The 20444-nt window shown below is 37.1% G+C and overlaps 1 protein-coding gene across 3 annotated transcripts in view; it reads right to left on the reverse strand.

The window, feature by feature from the left end:
* The window catches only part of hspa12b (heat shock protein 12B), a 42968-nt gene that overhangs the window by 16785 nt on the left and 5739 nt on the right, over positions 1 to 20444 (reverse strand). For 2 of the 3 annotated variants that reach the window (XM_028473882.1, XM_028473881.1), the window contains 8 exons: positions 15338 to 15412; positions 12899 to 12962; positions 11694 to 11776; positions 10526 to 10650; positions 10073 to 10259; positions 8694 to 8798; positions 8460 to 8576; positions 4966 to 5143 (listed from right to left, as the gene is read on the reverse strand). In XM_028473882.1, the coding sequence (XP_028329683.1) occupies positions 4966 to 5143; positions 8460 to 8576; positions 8694 to 8798; positions 10073 to 10259; positions 10526 to 10650; positions 11694 to 11776; positions 12899 to 12944 (841 nt within the window). In that variant the 5' untranslated portion in view covers positions 12945 to 12962; positions 15338 to 15412. Of the gene's footprint in view, positions 1 to 4965; positions 5144 to 8459; positions 8577 to 8693; positions 8799 to 10072; positions 10260 to 10525; positions 10651 to 11693; positions 11777 to 12898; positions 12963 to 15337; positions 15413 to 15535; positions 15692 to 20444 lie in introns of those variants that run through there. The other variant, XM_028473884.1, reaches the window with a different exon arrangement.

Genomic DNA, 20444 nt, shown 5'->3' on the forward strand with positions numbered 1-20444 from the left:
TATTAGAGGGAAGATATGAAAAGAGAGGGCAAGTGTTACTCTAATTACTTTATTAACAAATTGGACCTAAAATCACATAAAAACCGCATAATCTAGTAGAAAAAAAAGTTTGTTTTTTTACTGTGAAAACCACTGATATCTTTAAAGATAAAAAAAAACAAAAAACTCACCAATGTTCATATTTTTTTAATGCAATACATTGAAGTACGACTGTGGAATACATTTAATCTAATAATAATAATAATGGCTTGGATTTATGGAGCGCTTTTCTCAACGAGACTCAAAGCGCGTTACAGAAACCATTATTCATTCACACCAGTCACTCACAGATTCATACCGGTGGTGGTAAGCTACAATGTAGCCACAGCTGCCCTGGGGCCGACTGACAGAAGCGCGGCTGCCATTTTGCACCTACGGCCCTTCTGACCACCACCAACATTCATGCACAAGGCATACCCATTGATATGAGGCAATGTGGGTAAAGTGCCTTGTAGTGTTACACTTTGGTGAGGGGGAAAGGAACAGAGAAGAGGGAGTTAGGGTGAGACAATGGAAAGGGTGGGAAAGAGTCAATTATTTTGGTTGTGCTGAAAGTGTAATGTGATGCTATTGTGCATATTGTGTTGTGGGGTCTAATTTATCTAACCAGTCTGGTGACAAATGTGGAGAAATTAAAGAGGGGGACACAACAACCGGTTTAAATGTAACGATGATTGGTGGCGTAATCTATTTCTGAAATAAAAACCCAATTTCAATACATACGTTATTAACAAATTGGACCTAAAATAACGTAAAAACCATCAATATGTTTAAAGCTAAAAGAAGAAAAAAAACCCACACACTCATTTTTAAAAAATTTATTTTCTATATAGATTATAATGCAATAAATTGAAGTATGAATGTGGATGATGATCCCTGGATAAATTACATCTAAATGCCCAGAAAATAAAGGTTAAACTTTAGGAAGAAATTCAGAAATCTGTTTCTCACATTTGCAATTTTGAAACGGGCATCTAAACATAATAATTTGTGTTTACTGTAGTGAAACATTTAAGTGTTTCAGGTTATGAAGAACGTTCAAATCAAATAATTAGCCTGGGATTTGCATGAGATGGTTAGGGTGGCTCACAATATAAAATAATAAATAAAAACATGTTTTCCAAATTTTGCCAGATCACATTTTGCCTTGTTCTTATTGATATTTTGAATATTTGTACCAAAAATTGGGCCAGTATAATGTCAATAAAAGGGTAGCACACGTTTTCCACAATTTTTTATTGCTCAACCAAAGAATGCGTAACTTTCACAGATATCGGAGACTTTAACGATATAAAGGTACGTATGGTCATTAATCGCTTATAAAGTACCCTAAAAGTTTGTGATCTTTCTTAATAAAACACAAGACAAATGCAAACTAAAGCCCCAATGTTTGCATGATGGGGTAATTTGTTGAAAATGAAAAGATCTCACAGATTTGCTGTGTTTGCTCGTGCTGTGAACTGCGTGACTGGCAGGTTTGGAGTGTGGACAGATGCCAGTAAAAACAGAGCGCTCTCATGCACCGAAGGTAGAAATACAACCAAGCTGCCAGCATGTTAGACGGAGCACATACACTTCAGATGCCTCCACACACATACAAGACGTAAAAAGGCTGTGAGACCTGTATAATTCTGTTTTTAATAAGTAAAAAAAAAACAATTATTTAATTTCCTCTGAATTAATGTGGCAGGTTTTAAAAGGTTTGAAAATAGCCAAAGATGTGTGTTGTGATTGGCTCAAACTGCAGAACTACACACAAATACAAAAAAATACTGTAACGGGAAAGTAAACTCAGTGATCGGGCGACGACAAAGAAACAGAACGTCTGACTTTCTGTGCAGCAAAGAGCAGAAAGCAAAAGCTGTAGCAAAGTTTGTTCAAAGGACTATAAATATGCGTGTGCATCAGCGTGTGTGTGCACGAGTGCGTGCCCATGTGTGTGTGTGTGTGTGTAGTCAGTGAAGCTTAACAGAACATTACAACCATACAGGTCTCGATTTCATCTCTGTGTTTGGAAAGGGGTGATGCACAGAACTTCAGTCTGGAAATAATCAACATGAAATAGACGAAAAGAAAAGAAGTGTGTGTGCATGTGTAATAGTTCAATAGTGGCTATCTTTGGAAATTAAGTTAAAGAAAAGTTAATGTTAGTACAAACAATGAAAGTGAAGCAAAGTGTGTGTGTGTGTGTGCAGATATCTGTCTTTGTGAGGACGGAAGTCTAAGATTTGTTGAGGGAAGGAACAACTTGGCCAAAATAAAATGTGTAGAAAAAAAGGCAGGGACAGAGGGAGGGGAGAGTGAAATATGAAAGTAAGAAGGAGAGGGAGAATGACGGGAGGGGGTGAGATCATGGTCTCACTGCACCTTGTTCCAATTACAATATCCTGTGTTTGGGGTGTCTGTGTGTGTGCCTCTCTCTCTCTCTCTCTCTCTCTCTGTGTGTGTGTGTCACTGAGTGCATATGTATTTAAGCAGGCCTTTGCAGGGGATTTTGGACGGCATGTTCACTGACCAAATTATACAACAGTCATCTTATACAACAATCCCTTTTCTCTGTTGCTGCTAAAAGATGGGCATGTTTTATTTTTGTGCGGCATAATTGCACACACGTCTGCTTGACTGACCTCACTTTTGTTTGAGTTGCTTGTAAATTGCATTCTACGTAATTCGTTGCTTTTTATCTTTGTGCCCAGACGTTTCACCCCAATAAGTTTTTTCTTTGTGCCAAGTTCTGGATCTTAACAATAGATTGAATTCATATTTGTCATTTAAAGCTGCTGGAGACATTTTATTTGTATTTTATCTGATTAAGACAGTATAGTTCTCAGACCAACAAATTTGCTAAAAAAAAAAAAAAAAAAAAAAAAAAAAAAACAGATGTAAAAGGTTGAAATTACAGCTTGAAAGTTTGTTTTGTTTCTTAGGTTTTCCAAAAAATAACTCTGCCAAAGTGACTTCCCAACACATTTCTGGTGTTTTCACAAACCGAAAGTTGTGGCAAAAACAATGGTGGATGTTTATTTTGGGGTTTATGCGGAAAAACAACACTTATTTTTGCATTTGTTTGTGCTGCTACTTAAAGCTGCGGTATGTAGAATCTTGTCTCTGCTCCGTTTTGAAACCGAAAACAAAACTCAACCTCTCTTACTGATACTTTTTTCTCCTTAGAGACTAGTGACAATTGTATGGACTTTATCTTGTGTTGGTGTAGATTTTTCTGGTGTTTTAGAGACTCTGACATGGTTGTACGTATCACTCTAGTTACTGTCCCGAGCAGCGGCTGAGGACACAAAGTGATCCGCTCCTCCTCAGTGTTTGTGCCTCTTAAACTGTTGCTTCTCTACCTCGGTCTGCCTTATTCCTCTTGATTTGCTGTGTAACGGCGGTGTCTAATGCTATTATGGAGACTTCTGCTGGGACGTCCGTCATTACACTTTTACTACCGATGTACAGCTCATGGAGCACACGTGTTTGTAGAAAGATCTCTGATTGGCTGACATCCAGCGTCACGCTCCTGGATTTCTAAACTTCATTTACAGGGACAGGAGAAAGAAAATATGTTCACTGTCCACTCAGAACACTATGGATTACAATATGCTCAAAGATGATTATGGATTTTTCACCAACTGATGCCAAAAAAAATGACATATTGCAGTTTTAACAAGAGATTTTGTGATAGATGAAATCTAACGTTCACAAAGGAATGAATGGCCACGTTTACATGGGAGCTTTAATTCCTCTTTAAAGCAGAATAAAAGTTAATTCCTCTTTAAACTGACCATTTACACACTTAATTCCTAATGCTAATTTAATTCCAAATTAAACTTAAATCCTAATTAGGTGGCTGGTTTATTGTGATTTTAATTCTGAATTAAATAGTTCCTCTGTCTTGTAAACACTAAACCTGCTTAATTTTGCTTTAAGTTAATTTGGGTCGTTCTGCGTTTGCGCGACTTGCGGCGATGACGCGCTGGTGACGACATAATCCAAGATGGCGGTGGCCCGAACTCCAGCCAATACTATTTAAAAAACATGGATATAATGAAAAGAGTGGATGGACGAAAGCATAAACATGGACACACACGAACTTATTGACACACACAGACCTTGGTAAACGTGGTAAACGGAACAAGCTTCACCGGACGGCTGGTACTAGGACACGGAGGCTGTAATATCACCAGTTTATCATTTTATCTGTTGTTTTAGCTACTATCTTTACCAGGGAGCAAATATTTATTCCTGGTGATCGTTTTCCGGAGTTTTAGTGAGCTTTTTCCCTACCGTGAAAGGTGAAAACAGTTCTCATGGGTGGTCTTCTGTGTTATAGCTGACAATAAAAGGTTTGTTGTGTGTTTTTCCTGATGGACGTGATACTTCACATTCGTCCCCTGTCCAATCAGAACCATTTCCAACCCCCAGACCTAAAGCAGAATGAACTAAAGCCAAATAAACCGGTTTTCCATGTAAAGCTCAATTCGGGAATTACTATTTCCATGTAAACACGAAGCATAACACTTTATTTCCAAATGATTTAATTCAAAATAACTAATTCCGAATTAAAAAAAAGAGCATGTAACCGTGGCCATTGTAAAAAAAAATGAGTAGGGGACAAAGCTTCTTTGGATGGCTTCTGTCTGGCTCTAAATCCCACTCTCCTCTCTTCCTCCGCTCATGTTTCAAGCTCTCCTGCTTCGTTGTGTGCTCGACACAACACATATGGGCTGTGTAGAGTTGTGTGTAAAGTCATCTGAGGCAAATTCATCATCCGATCTGTAACCTTATCCCTGCCTTCAGTGCCCTACCTGGTTGTAACTTGTTACCCCCCCTTAGGGAAACCAAATAACACTTCCAGGAACAGAGTGTGGTTCTCTGCTTATGCTGCTGCTGAAAGATAAAACACAAACACACACACATTCACACTACCTTGTCTAAAGCTTGAGTCGAATGGCCTGGAACCGTCCAGATCGAGCCCGTTTGTGATTGGCTGCACACTCAGATCTATCACCTGGTGGAGGCGGAGCTTTCGACAGTAGATGGACGCCGCCTCGGGTTCCAAGGCGATGAGGAGATGCTCAGGACAGTCAGGAGACACCAGTCCAGCCTGGAAGACACAGAGAAACACAGGCTTTACCCTTCAAACAAACACACGTTTTAGATTAAATAAGTACGTATATAGCAGAGGTGAAAGTAATGGATTAAGTACTCACATTATTTTAATTGAGTTACTTTTATGGCTCTTTTGAGTATATTTCTAAATCAGTATTTTTACTAGAAGTAAAGTAATTGTTACATTTCTACACCAAACCATAACTGAGTAAATTATTATGTTTTAGTTTTAAAATGACATTAACGGACATTGTGAAACTACAAAAAAATGAAATGACCATACAACAATCAAATGCATCACATCATAGCCGACCAATCAGATTAAACGTAATGCACGGAGCCAAAACAGTGTTGAATGGAGATTATTTTCTCAGATTTAGATTTCATAAATTTAGCTATACTTAGAGCCTGAGAATTTTCTAATTTTGAATTTAATTCATTGGTGTGACTTCATTTAAAATATAATAATAATAATAATAATAATAATAATAATAATAATAATACATTTTGACAAAAGTTGAATTTTATACAGATGCCTTTTGTGGAAAAAAATGAAGTTCAAATTGTGCAAGATTTATACATGAGATGTTTACTATATGCAAAGGAACCGTGGCAAGATTTATTACCAAAAATAAATGTGGGGGTTGAAAGTAATGAGTATGTTGAGTAACTTTTTCCAAGAGGCTTAGAAACTTATGCAAGGACACTCACACAAATTCACACACACTTGTGCCCTAAGAGACAGCTGTACAACGTAAACATCCAGAGAGATGTAAACACAGTGAATGGTGGCGATGGGAGCATGTTTGACCTAAAAGTCAGTTTTCTTTGATGAGATCAGAGTCAGACTAAAGAAAAGAGACGTTTAATAAGCATCGCTCATGATGGATTAGAAGCAAAGTTAAGGGCAGTAATCATCTGTAAGTGTGTGTGTGTGTGTGTGTGTGTGTGTGTGTGTGGGTGCGCGCAGGGTGGGGGTCTGATGTCGACTTCCTGTGTTTGTACGCCGGTCTCCCGTATTGTTCGATCGTCATGACATCATCATCAGGAAGCACCCACGCCCCAACGAGTGTGAGTGTTAGTGCAATATGTCTAGTATAGTGTACATCTGGAAGTGCACATGATGTTTCATGGGTGAATAGCAGACTGCTGACTGTGACTTTGTCCACATGAAACTCTCCACACGTCCATGTTTACAACTTCTGGACCTTTTTACAGCATAATATTCATCTTTGCCAACTGTGCATATTAAAAGTACAGTTGGTAATTTTGGAATTGATTTTAAAATCTGAAAAATCGGATTGGTTGAATTAAACACATTTACCTATTTAAAATGTGCACCCACTTTAATCCTGTGCGCGCCACTTGAGTAAACATTAGCAGAAGTAGCGGTTAGCAACTGGCTAATTCATAATAATGGCAGGAAATCAGGAAGTAGCAGCTCCAGGATTGGGGTGAATTAAAACACAATTTTTTTTTAAAAGTAAATACAATAAAACGTTTTTCCTCCTGGGATAACATGTATACTTAATACTAGGGGCGTCCCAAATCCTGATACAACTTTTTTATTTTCAATACAATACCGATATTAAGACCAGGATATTTCCAACCTAACAGCGTTTGTCATTTTATTCCATGTTCAGACTTGAGTGGAGACCAGGGACATCCGCTGAAGTCATTTTTGGCCGATCTGAGAACTTTTAAAAACCAATGGGAGCAGCTTAGCAGCATTATCAAAGCAAGGCATTCCACTCGCTTCTGCGCAAATTACACCTGGTGAACGAAAACACCAACAACCTGTGTCCCCAGCGGGCGGAATTCGGACTCCTGGGAATGATGCACATATCTGAGCACTTTTGTAAAACCGATGAGAGAAACAGTATTTATTTATTCAGTTTATTTCCGACATGGTTGCATTCACAGAAGTTTTGTTATTTCTTTTTTGTTTTGTTTTGTACATGTCGAAAAAGGAGACGAGAGAAGCAGTTTGCTTATCTAGGTCCCGTCCCCAGTATCAAAGCGACAGACCTCCTGTTTCCACACTCCTTCTCCCAAGCTTTTAACTTGAGATTGTTATGTATTTTTTTTGGTATTTACCTTTATTATTGTTAGTTTCTTTTTTTTTAATTTGTGTAATTGTTTTAAGAACTGTAAAGTGTCTTTGAGTTTTTGAAAAGCGCTTATAAATAAAATGTATCATTATTATTGATGGGACAAGCGGGATTTCCGAGTATGAAAAGTATGAGTTCTCACTTTGAAAAGGTAAATTTATGAGGAATACCATTCCCAAACCAGGTCCATAATTATTTGTTATTAAACTATTATTTTAATTCAATGGAAGTTGTTACGGCAACTATTATATCAATCATCATATCATCAAATGAGTGTTCATGTGCACAATTTTTCATGTGTTTATACACGATGAACGTTGTTCCTTTGCTGAGTCATGTTAGATTAGATTCACAGTGCCAGCAAAAACCAGTCTCTACTCAAGGTCTCAACAAAGCGAGAATTGAAGAAGAGCGAGATTTCCGAGAGTGTGAAAAGGCTTATTGGACAATACCGATATCGATCCGTTATCTGAAATAAAAAAAGAAAAAAAAAATAAAGAAAAAAAAAATCACACTCCATTTTAACCTTAAACATGAAAGTATTCTACAACAAAATATATTTAATAAAAAAATATATTAAAGACCCAGAAAATTAGCCTTTATACATCCAATAAAAACTAATTAAAGTTTTAAACTGCAAAATAACAATTCCAGTTAATTTCAGTTTTTTTTACTCACTATGGTGGGAACAACTGAGGGCAGGAAAAAATCCAAGACACAATATTGTCAATTTTCTATGCTTGTATTGGAGTGCTTGTATTCAAGATTTTAGACAATAATAATAACAAAACAATCTTCATCCCCTGCATAATAAAAAAATGGAACAAAGGCAATAACTCCGTAAAAAAATAACTCGAATGGACGGAACCACGGACGGACGGAGCTCAAATCTAAATCCCCCTTCCACACTTTGTGGTGGGGGATAATAACTTTATTTGATTTGTAAAGCACTTTACATTTAATAATCTCAAAGTGCCACAGAGACAAAATGCAAGATACAGGCAGATACAATCTGATACCTGTTGTTTACTGATATCGGATGGATATACGATATTGATAACGGATCGGGACATCCTTACATTATACTGTAATATTTTTGTGATTTTCATTTAATATATATTCATTATAAATGCAAAAATATTCTAAAATGTGCATATTTGTCGCTGCCTTTGTGTGTGGTATATATTTAAAATGTCCTACCAGGTATGCAGCCTCTCTCATGAACTGTTTGGCAGGCTGTCTCCACACTGCAGGGACCGTAATGACCCATCTGATCTCCTCTCCTTCGAGCACGGAAGACGATTGATCCTTCACCTCCTAAACACCCAAAAAGCAAAACTCTTCTGTGGTCAAACAAGCTCAAGTATCCATTTTCTGACAATAAAAGCACTTGAAAAACTTCTCTCCATCGCGTAACAATGGATGGAAACATACCTTCAGAGCATGTTCCCGGAAGAAGCGAAGAGCATGAACAAACACCTCAATGGCTCTGACCCTCCTCCCATTAACAGCCTCCAGCTCCGTCTCCATGGTGAGGTCCTGCAGCAGAAACAAGTCTTCACAGAGGACTGTTTTATACGGTAACATGAAGTACGCCTGAGTATACCTGACATAATGAATATGCCTTGTTGCAGTATTAATATAGTTTATTTTGGTGATCTTCAGTTACAGTGGAAAAGCATACTGTATATATTAAAAGTGGAAGAAAAATTGATTTATATCGCGATATTTCATTGCGTGATTATTGTATCGATCCAAAAAATGTCCAAATCGATTTTTTTTTAATCATTTTTTTTAACAAAAAATCCATTTAACATATGCATAGCACGTAACCGCCTGGTCACTAGTTGTCAGTGAACAACATCAAACCTTATTAAACTACTTCACTCCTCAATGCATTTCAGCTTTGGGAGCTGATTGCACTTTATTTTCATAAAACATACTGGGCACTTTTATAGATGTATGTGGTAACTTTTTATTCTAACACTTTTATAACTTAACAGAATCAGAATCTGTTCTAGAAGCAAAAGTTAAACTTTTTAGAAAAATGTAATTGGACAGTTTTCAAAACATACCACTTCTTTTTGATATTGGTAGTTGAATTACAGTGAGTTACCATATACTTGTTCCTGCAAGTTTAAAAAAAAAAATGAAATAAATTGCATTCCATCCCCTTTTGTACTTGTAAAGGTGAAATGTCTAATTATTATTGATATTGCGATATATCCCGATGTATATCGTATTGTTTAGTATTGGGATATATACTGTAGTATTGTGACACACAAATCGTGGATCGTATGGTCAGATTCATGGTAATGCACACCCTTAATATATATATCTATGATTGCCATAGACTACTTTTAAGCTACACAAACTCTATGGCTGTGTTCGAAATGTCATACTAACGTACTACTCATACTCAGACGTTATAATTAGTATGTAGTGAGTTCACAAAAGATACCATAGTATGTGAGAAATTTTTGACAAAGTTTTGTCAGTAGCATAATGGCGGGTCTCTGGAAATCTCCGAAATGTCGGCATGAAATGTGTTTCTGCGAGTTTTATGGATCAAATGACCACTTTCTAGCTTGAAAGGATATATTTAGCCTCAGTGTGCTTCAGGTGTTTGTCGTTGTAGGTTCGAAATGCATCTTGGGAAACTTGGAAGTATACTTCAGTGGGAATGCTCATCATTCAAACCATATTTATAGTATATAGCAGACAGTATATACTTATTGAGTTTGTAGCGCATAATACGGACAGAGTATGCCATTTTGAACACAAACTCTACATCTTTGTTATGTCTTTCTTACACTAGTGCTGTGGATCTTCATTTTAAATTTATCAAAGTACAGCCAGTGCCGGGCCTCCTCTGGATCCAAGTCGTGGTAGAAGTCTCGCGCGGCAAAACCAAAACTGTGGAACCGCAGATGGGGAGTTAGCAGCAGACACGTTGGGCTCTTCTGATTGGCCACTCCGGGGTCTCCACCTTCCCAGCGTCTGCATGCATCAGAGGAAAAGCTGTCATCGAGGCAGAAAATAACCTAAACAGGATAAGACAGGGACAGGAATACACACACACACACACACACACACACACACACACACACACACACACACACACACACACACACACACACACACACACACACACACACACACACACACACACACACACACACACACACACACACACACACACACACACACACACACACGCGCGCACACACACACACACGCGCACACACACACACACGGATGCTCACTTCATCATGTGTATGGCCTCTGAGTCCTGTGTGAAGCTGAAAGCGTAACCGCTGGAGGTGGTGCCAAAATCTATCGCCACGACGACTGAGAACAGGCAGGCCGCCTTTGGTCTGATCTCCACCCTCTGATAAAAAGACAAAATATCCAGGTTGAAACTATTATTTCTCCCCTTTTTTTAAGTATTTTTTTCTTTGTTTTTCCCTCTTCTCTCTAAATTTGATCGTAATATCTCATATATACTGTATATACATATATATATATGTTGTTCCTTTCCACCTCGTACTAGCACAATACCATTATTATAATTATTAGAGTATCACACACCAGGGTTGGGGTCAATTACATTTTTCAGTTACACTTACGTTTTCAATTACAATTACAGTGACCAGCATTTTTTAAATAAATAAAAAATATTTTTTATCTTCAGAAAGTCAATTACAATTACGTTATCAATCACCAAAGTGAAATTACAATAAATCACAATTACGGAGCTTGAAATAAATAACCTAATACAAGTTAAAAGTGAGAGTGTACCTCTGAATTTATCTATTTTTTTTAATGGTAAAATGTGGGAAAGCTTGATATGAAACATATTTCAATAATTGTTAACTACGTATGTGTAGAACTGTACATAGAGCTGTAACATGGTTCCCCAGTTTAGCATTAAATCATAACAGACAATTTTTTAATAGGCAATTAAAATTAGAAAGTAAATTATCTTAACTCAATTACAGTTTAATTACGATTACGACAGCAACAGTCATTTCTATCATGAATTAATGTTAATGGACATAAAAACATGACTATTCACCAACAATAAGAGTTTTCTGTTGGAATGCTTGAAATTTACTGAAAACATCTAATGTTTCTATAATAACTTGTTTCTATGAGTGGAAACAGCACCACATACTGTAATAGTGACTTGCTGGACGAGCCAAAAGTCATTTTTATGTCCTTGCCAAAAATGTAGTCTTTCTTTCTTTAGTGCCGGCTCTAAAATGTACACCTCACTTTAAAATGTCAGTCTTAAGTGTGAAAATAAACCACTAATAACAGTCGGCGGTGGATGTGGCTGTGCAGCTCTTGTTTAGGAGCTCCATATATAGAAGAATAAGTAGCCAGAGGAAAAGGGTGTGTAGGAGTGTGTGTGTGTGTGGCTGCAGTTACAGGAGAGGGCGAGGGCGTGAGGGGAGCGATGCCGCAGTCGTTTCTGCCCATTGTGGGAGAAGAAGGTGTTGATACGTTTTCATCTGAAGAAAGAAAAAGCGTCACAAAAAAAAATGTGTTTACACAACGCTTAGTTTTTCTCTGAAGATTGGTGTGTAAGTCAGGTTGTTGTTATGAACTGGTGTGACTAACATTACTAAGTGGGAAAAGGACATGGAAAGATGGACTTGTCCAATTACCAAAAGAAAACAGAGAAGAAGTGCGTCATTTATACCAGTGGTTCTCAACCTTTGCAGAACGCAACACCCCAAAATAAAGGTGCCAGAGCGGGGACCCCCACTGTACCCGAAGGTGGTTGAACACAGACATGAACATTGAAAAACAGTCATGTGGTGAACAGGGCCATCTATAAGGGGGAATAAAGGGGAGAGATTTTTGGGGTCCATCCATAAAGTCAGCAAAATGATGGTCCATTGTTCTATGAATCTGTGATAACCACATTTATTTATTTATCTGAATAATATCCACTTTTATCCAGGAACTTAACTATTATTTGTGCTATAGTATATAGTCATCTTAAAGATGTAAATCCTTGTTTTAATCAAAATTAAAATGGGTTAAAAATGACCAAAAATGGTGGAAATGGTGGTGAAAAGGGATTTTAAAAACCACAGAAATTGGCTAAAAGTTGCAAATTAGAAACAGAGAAAGAAGTTAAAAGGATTCAAAATGTCAATATGGGAACAATTAGTTTAAATTGGCAAATAATGGGCATGACCAATCATGAATGTGGTTAAATTGGCAAAAATAAGGATGAAATATGGAGAAAAGAGGTTAAAAGTGACATTAATGGGTCAAAATATGCAACATTAGGTGGGAAATGTGGTGGAAAGGGTTTATAAGTGCTGAAAATGTGCAGAAAAGGCATTCAAATTTGATGGAGAAGTGGCAGAAATGGGAGTAATGTAGCAAAAATGTATTAAAAGGAACAAAAATATGACAAGAAAAAGTGATGAAGATAGGTTAAAATATGGCACGTTTGGTGTAGTTGCAGAAAAAGGTTATAAAAAGGCAAAAATTGTTCAAAAACAATTCTTAGTTTCTTGAAGGTATCTGGTGACCCCCTCCCAGTGTCTCGCGACCCCAAGATTGAGAAGCCCTGATTTACACAACTGCACAATCATGGATGTGCGTGCATATCTTACCCAGGAACTGTTGGCTGTTGAGATGTGGCTGTCCGTCGTCGGCCATCTTGACAGGAGCCAGAGTCTATAGAAACATGGATACAATTATAATGAAACCCTCCTGATCTTCAGTTTGATCCAAAGGCAGCGTGAACTTAAATTTCTAAGTTTGCCCCAAACTCATTCATTCAATGAAAGACGGTTTGTCGTTATATCCCAATCTCTGCTATCATGTGGTTGATAGTTGAATTCCTATGGGCAGGCCACCCAGGAAAGATGTAGCTTTAGACGACTTTGGTTTGACTAAATAATGGCTTTGAATATTATCATACTACTACAGTATTATCAGAATGGAATGTCTGGAGTCAAATTTAGAGCTGCTTAACCACAAAACTAACAGTTTTTAAAAACTGCACCATCCACCATAAATAATCGGTTTGTTGACAACTGTTCATGTGACTTTGGAGGAGTTTCGCGCATTGCATTGTGGGATTTAGAGTCCCGTAGACGAATGCAAACACTGGAAGCATAAGTTTCTTAAAGAAGTGTTTTTCCTCCATTCTTACCGAGATTTCTTGTGTTTCCTCCCTAGACAATACAGTGATTCGCTTCAAGTCATTTTTGTTCTGGTTTGTTCATTGCGTTGCCAGTAAAATATCGTCTGATTTCAGCCATAATTTGGATGTTTCCGTGAAAAGCCAACATATCAACATTCGCGATTGGTTTTTCAACAACTTTGAATCTGTGTACACACCAGAAAAGTCCGTTTGGCAGCGTTTTTGAGGTCACATTAGCACCAGTAGTGGATGAGAACCACTTTTGGATGAAATACAGGTATAGTTAGGCTAGTTGTGAGGTTAAGCAGCTTTAAAGTACAATGAGTGTTGAAGTTCATTTAAAGGAGGAATAACTATTAAAAGCCTTTTCTCTCCAATTACAAAAATCAGTTTTTTTCCGTACACCATAACAAACTATTATTTAATTATTTTAAAATTGTATTATTTCATTTTATACCCTTGCACATGGGACCATGACATATTAATCTAATTGGTTAATTTGCTCAAAACTAACTCATGATCATTCCAGCAGGATAAGTTTGTCTTCTTTTTCAATAATATGTTGAGGTTTCATTTATTCAGACAACTTTTTTCAGGGAATCCACTTTAACCTCCTGACATGTTTCAACTGACAATTGTCAGTCTTCGTCAGGGGCGTCTGCTGATCGCTTTGATATTTCTATCGAAGTTTCCTTGACTTTCGCGTAATATTCCAGCAAGATTCTGGAAGAAGGAGACAAAAAGAATCTTGCTGGATTTATTTTTTATTAATATGTTAAGGTTTCATTTATTCAGACAACTTTCTTTTCAGAAAATTTACTTTGATCATGAGGGCTGGAATTTACTTTGATCTCTTTAAGATAAAAAAAACTGTTGTCTGAATAAATTAATCCTTAACATATAACCCAAGCACATTTAAGTGATAAAGCCATATCACGCTCAAATACCTAACAGGAAATAGAAACGCTTCTAGAAAATGTGTTCCTAAGATTTTTTCCTGGCCTGATAAATACACTTAAATTATACGAGAGCTTTTATAATGATGATCTTCACATACTTGTAAAAGCATAATAATCGAGTTAAGCTGATAACAAGGATGTAATAAACGTTTAATAAATTATTTGATCTATTGTGTACTTTGTATATCTGTTTTTAATTTTTTTTTAAAGATTTTTCTCATGTCAGTCTTTCCACAAGTGGCACAGAGTTCAAACTGTTCTTGCTGGGTCTGCATGAGCTCTGTGTTTTTCTTTAACAAAACCGTGTGTGTGCGTGTGTGCGTGTGCGTGTGTGTGTATGCATTGGTTCCAGCAACAAACTGTGATCTGAACCAGAAACAAACTGAACCCCTGAATCCAACGAGACAAAGATGTGTTTGTGTTTCTCCTGCGAGCGAATGTTTGAGAAAAAAACAAAATGAGATTAAAGAGAGCCGACATTAACTAGTCATTGTTTCTTTACATTCATGCGTGCAACAACATCTGCGTGCATTTTTCCATGCATCTGTCAGAGATGTTTGAATTTAACTGAGTGCATCATCAGCAGTGGTCGACCGTCCTGTTTGATGGTGAAACTAGAGAAACGAGCTCTGCGAACACTTCTCTGCAGACTGTTGCTCGCACGGACTTTTCTCTCTGGCTTAGATTTACATGTTTCTCATTATCTTGTCATTAAACTCAATGCACATCAGGAGAACAAGGCAACTCATGATATTTTACGAGGGAAAGACTCGATAAAATAGCTCAACAGGTTTGAGGTCTGGGGTTAAACTCTGCAAAAGTGATGTAAAATCACTGACAAAGACAGGATAAACTTTATATTCATTGCAAAAATGCAAAATTTTGCATTGTAAAAGAAAGTGTCCTGCATGTTGAACAGTTTATTCCTGAAAAGATTAACTCACCTCTTCGTGAGTTGCTCAGCTTTGCCCTTATCCTTTTCGTCTTTCCTGACTGCTGCACAAAAGCAATCTCAAATTCTGGAATTTGGCAAAGCGTGGAGCGTGTCCTCAGGGGAAGGCAGATGGAGAGACGAAGAGGAATGAGAGACGGTGGCTGAATACAAGAGGATGCTTTTAAGAGAAATCCCAGGTTAACTCTACCTGCTGACTGCAGGCACTTTTTCCAAAACAAAACAAGAAACCCTACTCCTGTCAAAAATCTATGAAATCTACTACAGAGTTGTGCCTCTTAGCAGCTCAGTGCACGTCTTTTTGCTCTGCCCGGGAATGTCCAAGAAATACGGGACACAGACACACACACACACACACACACCAGTTGTAGAAGTGGGAGGGGTGTGACAGCATATTAAGGGGGGATGCTGGGGGATTTACTTCACATGTAAATTGCAGAGTTTGTGTTGGAGACTCTGAGGGCGGAGCCATTTGGAGCCTGGTTAAGTCATCTCTCTCCACCTACTCCTCCACATCCACTCCTCCTCAGTTTAATTAACTCCTCCTGATGTCCTCCATCAACTTGTTCTACACTTGTTGTTTATGTTAATACCATTCTCTCATTCTTCGCTTAATTTGGTCGCATTTTTTCTTTTTCTTTCTCTGACCGTAGCCAAAAGATCTTTGCCACACAAAAACACAATTACATTAGTTGATGACCATGCTTCCAGGGTTGGGGGTCAATTATAATTGTACTTGCGTAATTAATTACAATTATGATATAACTATAAGTGTAAATGTAATAGTAAAAAATATGTTTCTGTTGTAATCGGAACTGAGTTCATAGAATTTCCATACCAATTACAAAGTCAATTACATGTAAAAAAAAAAAATCTTGTCATTTACAATTTAATCAAACACAAACCACAAACACATACATAGTTAACAACGATTAAAATATGTTTCATGTGAAGTTTTCATGTCAGTTCTCTTGAGGATCATTTTTTTAAAAAACAATTTTAAATCGAGTGGTATACTGACAAAAAAAAGGGCTCAGACGCCCACACTAAAAATATTAAAATCTATATTTTCATGGGTAAATAAGCCTAATAAGGTGACCAATAGATGAGAAACACATTGGATGATAGATATTATTTGTCAGTGTATTTTACAGCTGATTTAAGACATGGGTCAAAACTGACCTGTTATCATAGGAATGCTAACAGAAAGCTAACACAAGAGGAAGGATAGGTTTTATGGAATTATTTATTAAAGGCTCAGTAATTTTGATGAATTGTAATTTTACTTTAGTAATTGAGAAACATAATTGTAATTGACTCTCAGGAGAAACATAATAATTGTCATTTTAATTGTAATTAGGGAAAAATGCAAGTCAATGTAAGCTTAATTGAACATGGATAATTGAAGACGAAATAGTAATTTAAAAACTTAATTGACCCCAACCCTGCATGCTTCTATATATTTAAGAAAGATGCACAAAAAAAAGCCTATTTTGAGAATACATTACTTTTGTTTACAATGTTTTGGCGAGACTTGAGGAAAACTGCTAGTTTTTGTCAGTTTTATATGTGATTGGTGGGTTTTAAGACCCAGTAGCAGAGATCATACAGACTAACAGGCCAATACCATTGCTTGTTTAACACCAAAGTAGTTTTAACCAAGAAATTGGTATAAAAGAACAGAAGTAAAAAAAAATATATATATATATATATATACAAATTTAAAAAATCTGAATCCAGACTAAAATGATGTAAAACCCTTTAGAACCCAGTTCGGCCCGCGGGAGAAAGTAAAAACAACAGAGAAAACATAACTCTTTGTTTAAATTACTAACTAATTCAGTTGTAGATACCTCAGTTCCTCCAAATATACAAATTCAATTCAACTCTCTGGTCACTTATTGCTTGGACATTGTTGGTTCCCTACATACCATTTATATGTGGAAGTGGGCAGATTAACGTTGGAATTGCTGGTTTTCCCACCTATATTCCTATGAACAGACACTATTTTGGTGCAACATTTCTGTAAATAAGTGTCAACATACCAATGTAAACGAACTAGTATCTCCAATATTGCTTTCTGTAAACAAAAAATAGGGTCTTTCTTACCAGTGACATCATTATAGTGCAATATTCCAGTAAACAATATATTGGTTCCTTCAACAAACAGTGACAACATTTCTGTGAAAACGTACCAGCACATTTTCGTGAAAGCAGAAAAGGTATAAAAATAAAAATATAAATTAAAAAAAAATCAATACATAGCGCGAGCATATTGATAATCGATCGTGCAAAAAAAATATTGCGATATATCGCCGTATCGAGATATCGTCACACTCCTAGTCGATTGTCCACTACAATCACTTATGGACCGCTGTCTGTGCTAGCTGCTACATATTTAGCGCTGAGAGAGAAGGAAGGAGGAGGAGCTCTCGTGATCCACAAACTCTTTCTTGCACAATCTGCACACAACTGGGCTTTTGATTTCATTTCTGGTGTGTGGTTTTTTAAACTAAAATTAAGGCGCACGAAGCCGTTGTAGCCGGTGCATCGGTATTATGGGTAAATGGAAAGGTTCTGCGCTGTTTGGGTGGCGTTCATTTTTTTAGTGCGCTATCTTTTCCTGTAATTAATTAATCGCAATTAACGTGTTAGTGATAGCCCTAGTAAATATACACATCCACAGATGCTTGCACATGCACACACACACAAATGAAATGAAATGTGTGTGTGTGTATCTGGAAGCTATTACCTGGCATGTGTCCAATTGTTGCCCCAAAAACCAAGAGGCCCCTATGGATTTTGCCATCACCTCTTTATTTGCCTTTTTTTGCTCTCTTTGTATTATTAAAATGGGGCAGGGGTTGACAAATGGAGGAATTATTCAAGTGATGTACCTCTTGTCTTTATTATTAACAACAGAAGAACCTCTTATGTTATATTTTATCCATCATGTTTCAAGTTTTAAATTATAAATAGTCACTCTCCTGGGTTGCAGGAAATTTAGCACAGGAAATGATGGAGTCAGGTGACAGGAAAGGACCCCTGTGTAGCATTCCTCTCCTATACTTCACTTTATCTTGGTGACCATGGGAGTCCTCGAGCAACGGAAACACACCCATAACAAACGAGACACACACACTCTCCAAGAGGCTTTTGTCATACCCGCAGCTCATCTGAGTGGCTCATATTCTCAGATGGAGCATGAATCTGATTTCCTGGAGAGTAAAAGTGACCCTGCATGAGTTCATAAGCACCAGATGTGAGTTTATAGAACTTTTAAAGGTAGATTTTCTTCTACGGATTTGGCACAAAAGAGAAGTTAAGTGTTTTCCAATGATGGTATGAACTATAAAAGTATCATCATTTGCTTTTATTGACTTTGTTTTTTAGGATGCACTGTATTTCCAGGTTTTGCATTCTGCCCACATGCCAAATCAGAGGACATTCTAAAACTAGCAATGCATGGTTCAGTTTAAAAAGCTATAATGCTAACGCATCCCCCCACTCTACATGTGTTGTGAGGCTATCGCGAGAAACCTGTCACTTTAAAAAGGTCAAATATATGTACACGTTTACATTTGAAACATGGCTGTCCACAGAAGTGTAAGCCATCGGAAGATTTAAAAAAGAAAAGGGAGTGAGAGGTGATGAAGGGCAGGGAGGAAATTTATGATTTATTATTCAATAGCGAGGATGGAAAGGGAAATTTACAGCTGAGGGGACCGAGGGAACGTAAAAGAAGGGCGGGGGATGTTCAAAAAAAAAAAAAAAAAAAAAAAAAAATGGGGAAAGGGTGAGAGGGGAATACCACACATGAAAATATAAACTCCAATAAGAGTATACGTCAAACTGCAATAAATGTGAGAATTTGTGGAAACAATCTAGCAGGATCAGAGAACCATCACAGACCCTTTCCACTCACATCACTTTATTATGGTGGTTCGTTAATCTAACACGTGTTTTTGGACTGTGGAAACAAGAGCACTAAAACAAAACATGCAAATTCCGTATGGGATTATATTGGCCAGCGTCTAAAACAGTGGTTCCCAACCTTTATTGGGCAGTGACCCCATTCTGATATCACTCATTTAGGGAGACCTAAGAGACATTTGTTTTTCTAGAACTAGTTTGTTTACATTGTGTTAAAAATACAGAGTACGCCAGGATTAGTGACGAGATGTGAGATATTTCTTTTATTGGAAGAAGATTTATATTTGACGAAAGGAAAGTATAAAATACAGTTTTTTAAGACTGAGTGTGGTGTTATAATTTGAGAAAGAATGATTAAATTATTGTAAAATATGTAATTTTGATCAATTTTTGTTCATTTCAGGTGACCCAATTTGATTCCCAGGCGACCCCATGTGGGGTCACGACCCCAAGGTTTCCTAGTGGAATCCAGTGGCTGTTGTTCAAGTGTTGGTCTAATCATGAGGAAATAAGCCGCGTTCCTGTGTGCTTCCCAAGCACTTCCATCAGCTGCATTTAAATCAAAGCGGACACAGGGGGGAACATCTGGAGCTATTGGATTGGACAAAAGAAATATGTTGCACTCAATACGAGTTTGAATTATTTAGAATTTATTTGACCAATATTATTTTGAGTTTTATTATGTTTTAAATATTTGTTGGAGAGAAAGAAAAAAAAACCCCACAAAAAACATAATGTGAAACAAACACAAGCCCTCTGTTAGACCTCAGTCGCCCTCCACTGGAACATTAGAGTAATTCACCTTCATGCTGCTTTTATAAAACACCATATTCTGTTTTAACTCACAATACACACAGTCAGAAATGTTTCAACTCCTTTGACAGAATCTGACATAAATAAAATACACCTATTTGTTATTTCACTCACACCTGGCAGCAAGATAAAAAAAAATAGACTATCAGGGCATCACATGATAAGATAAAATGTTAATAGCAGTGATGGGGAACTTTTATTACAGCAAGGGCCACAAAAATGTCATTGTTCAATCTGAAGACCACAGAATAGATTAATGACCATTTATTATAGGACAGAACAACAGTTTCTGTGTATTTTTGTTGCTATTTAAGCATTTTAGTAGTCATTTCATGTCTATTTTTAGTCAATTT

The sequence above is a fragment of the Gouania willdenowi genome, chromosome 18 (genome assembly GCF_900634775.1).
Source record: "Gouania willdenowi chromosome 18, fGouWil2.1, whole genome shotgun sequence".
In the NCBI taxonomy this organism is placed as follows: domain Eukaryota; kingdom Metazoa; phylum Chordata; class Actinopteri; order Blenniiformes; family Gobiesocidae; genus Gouania; species Gouania willdenowi.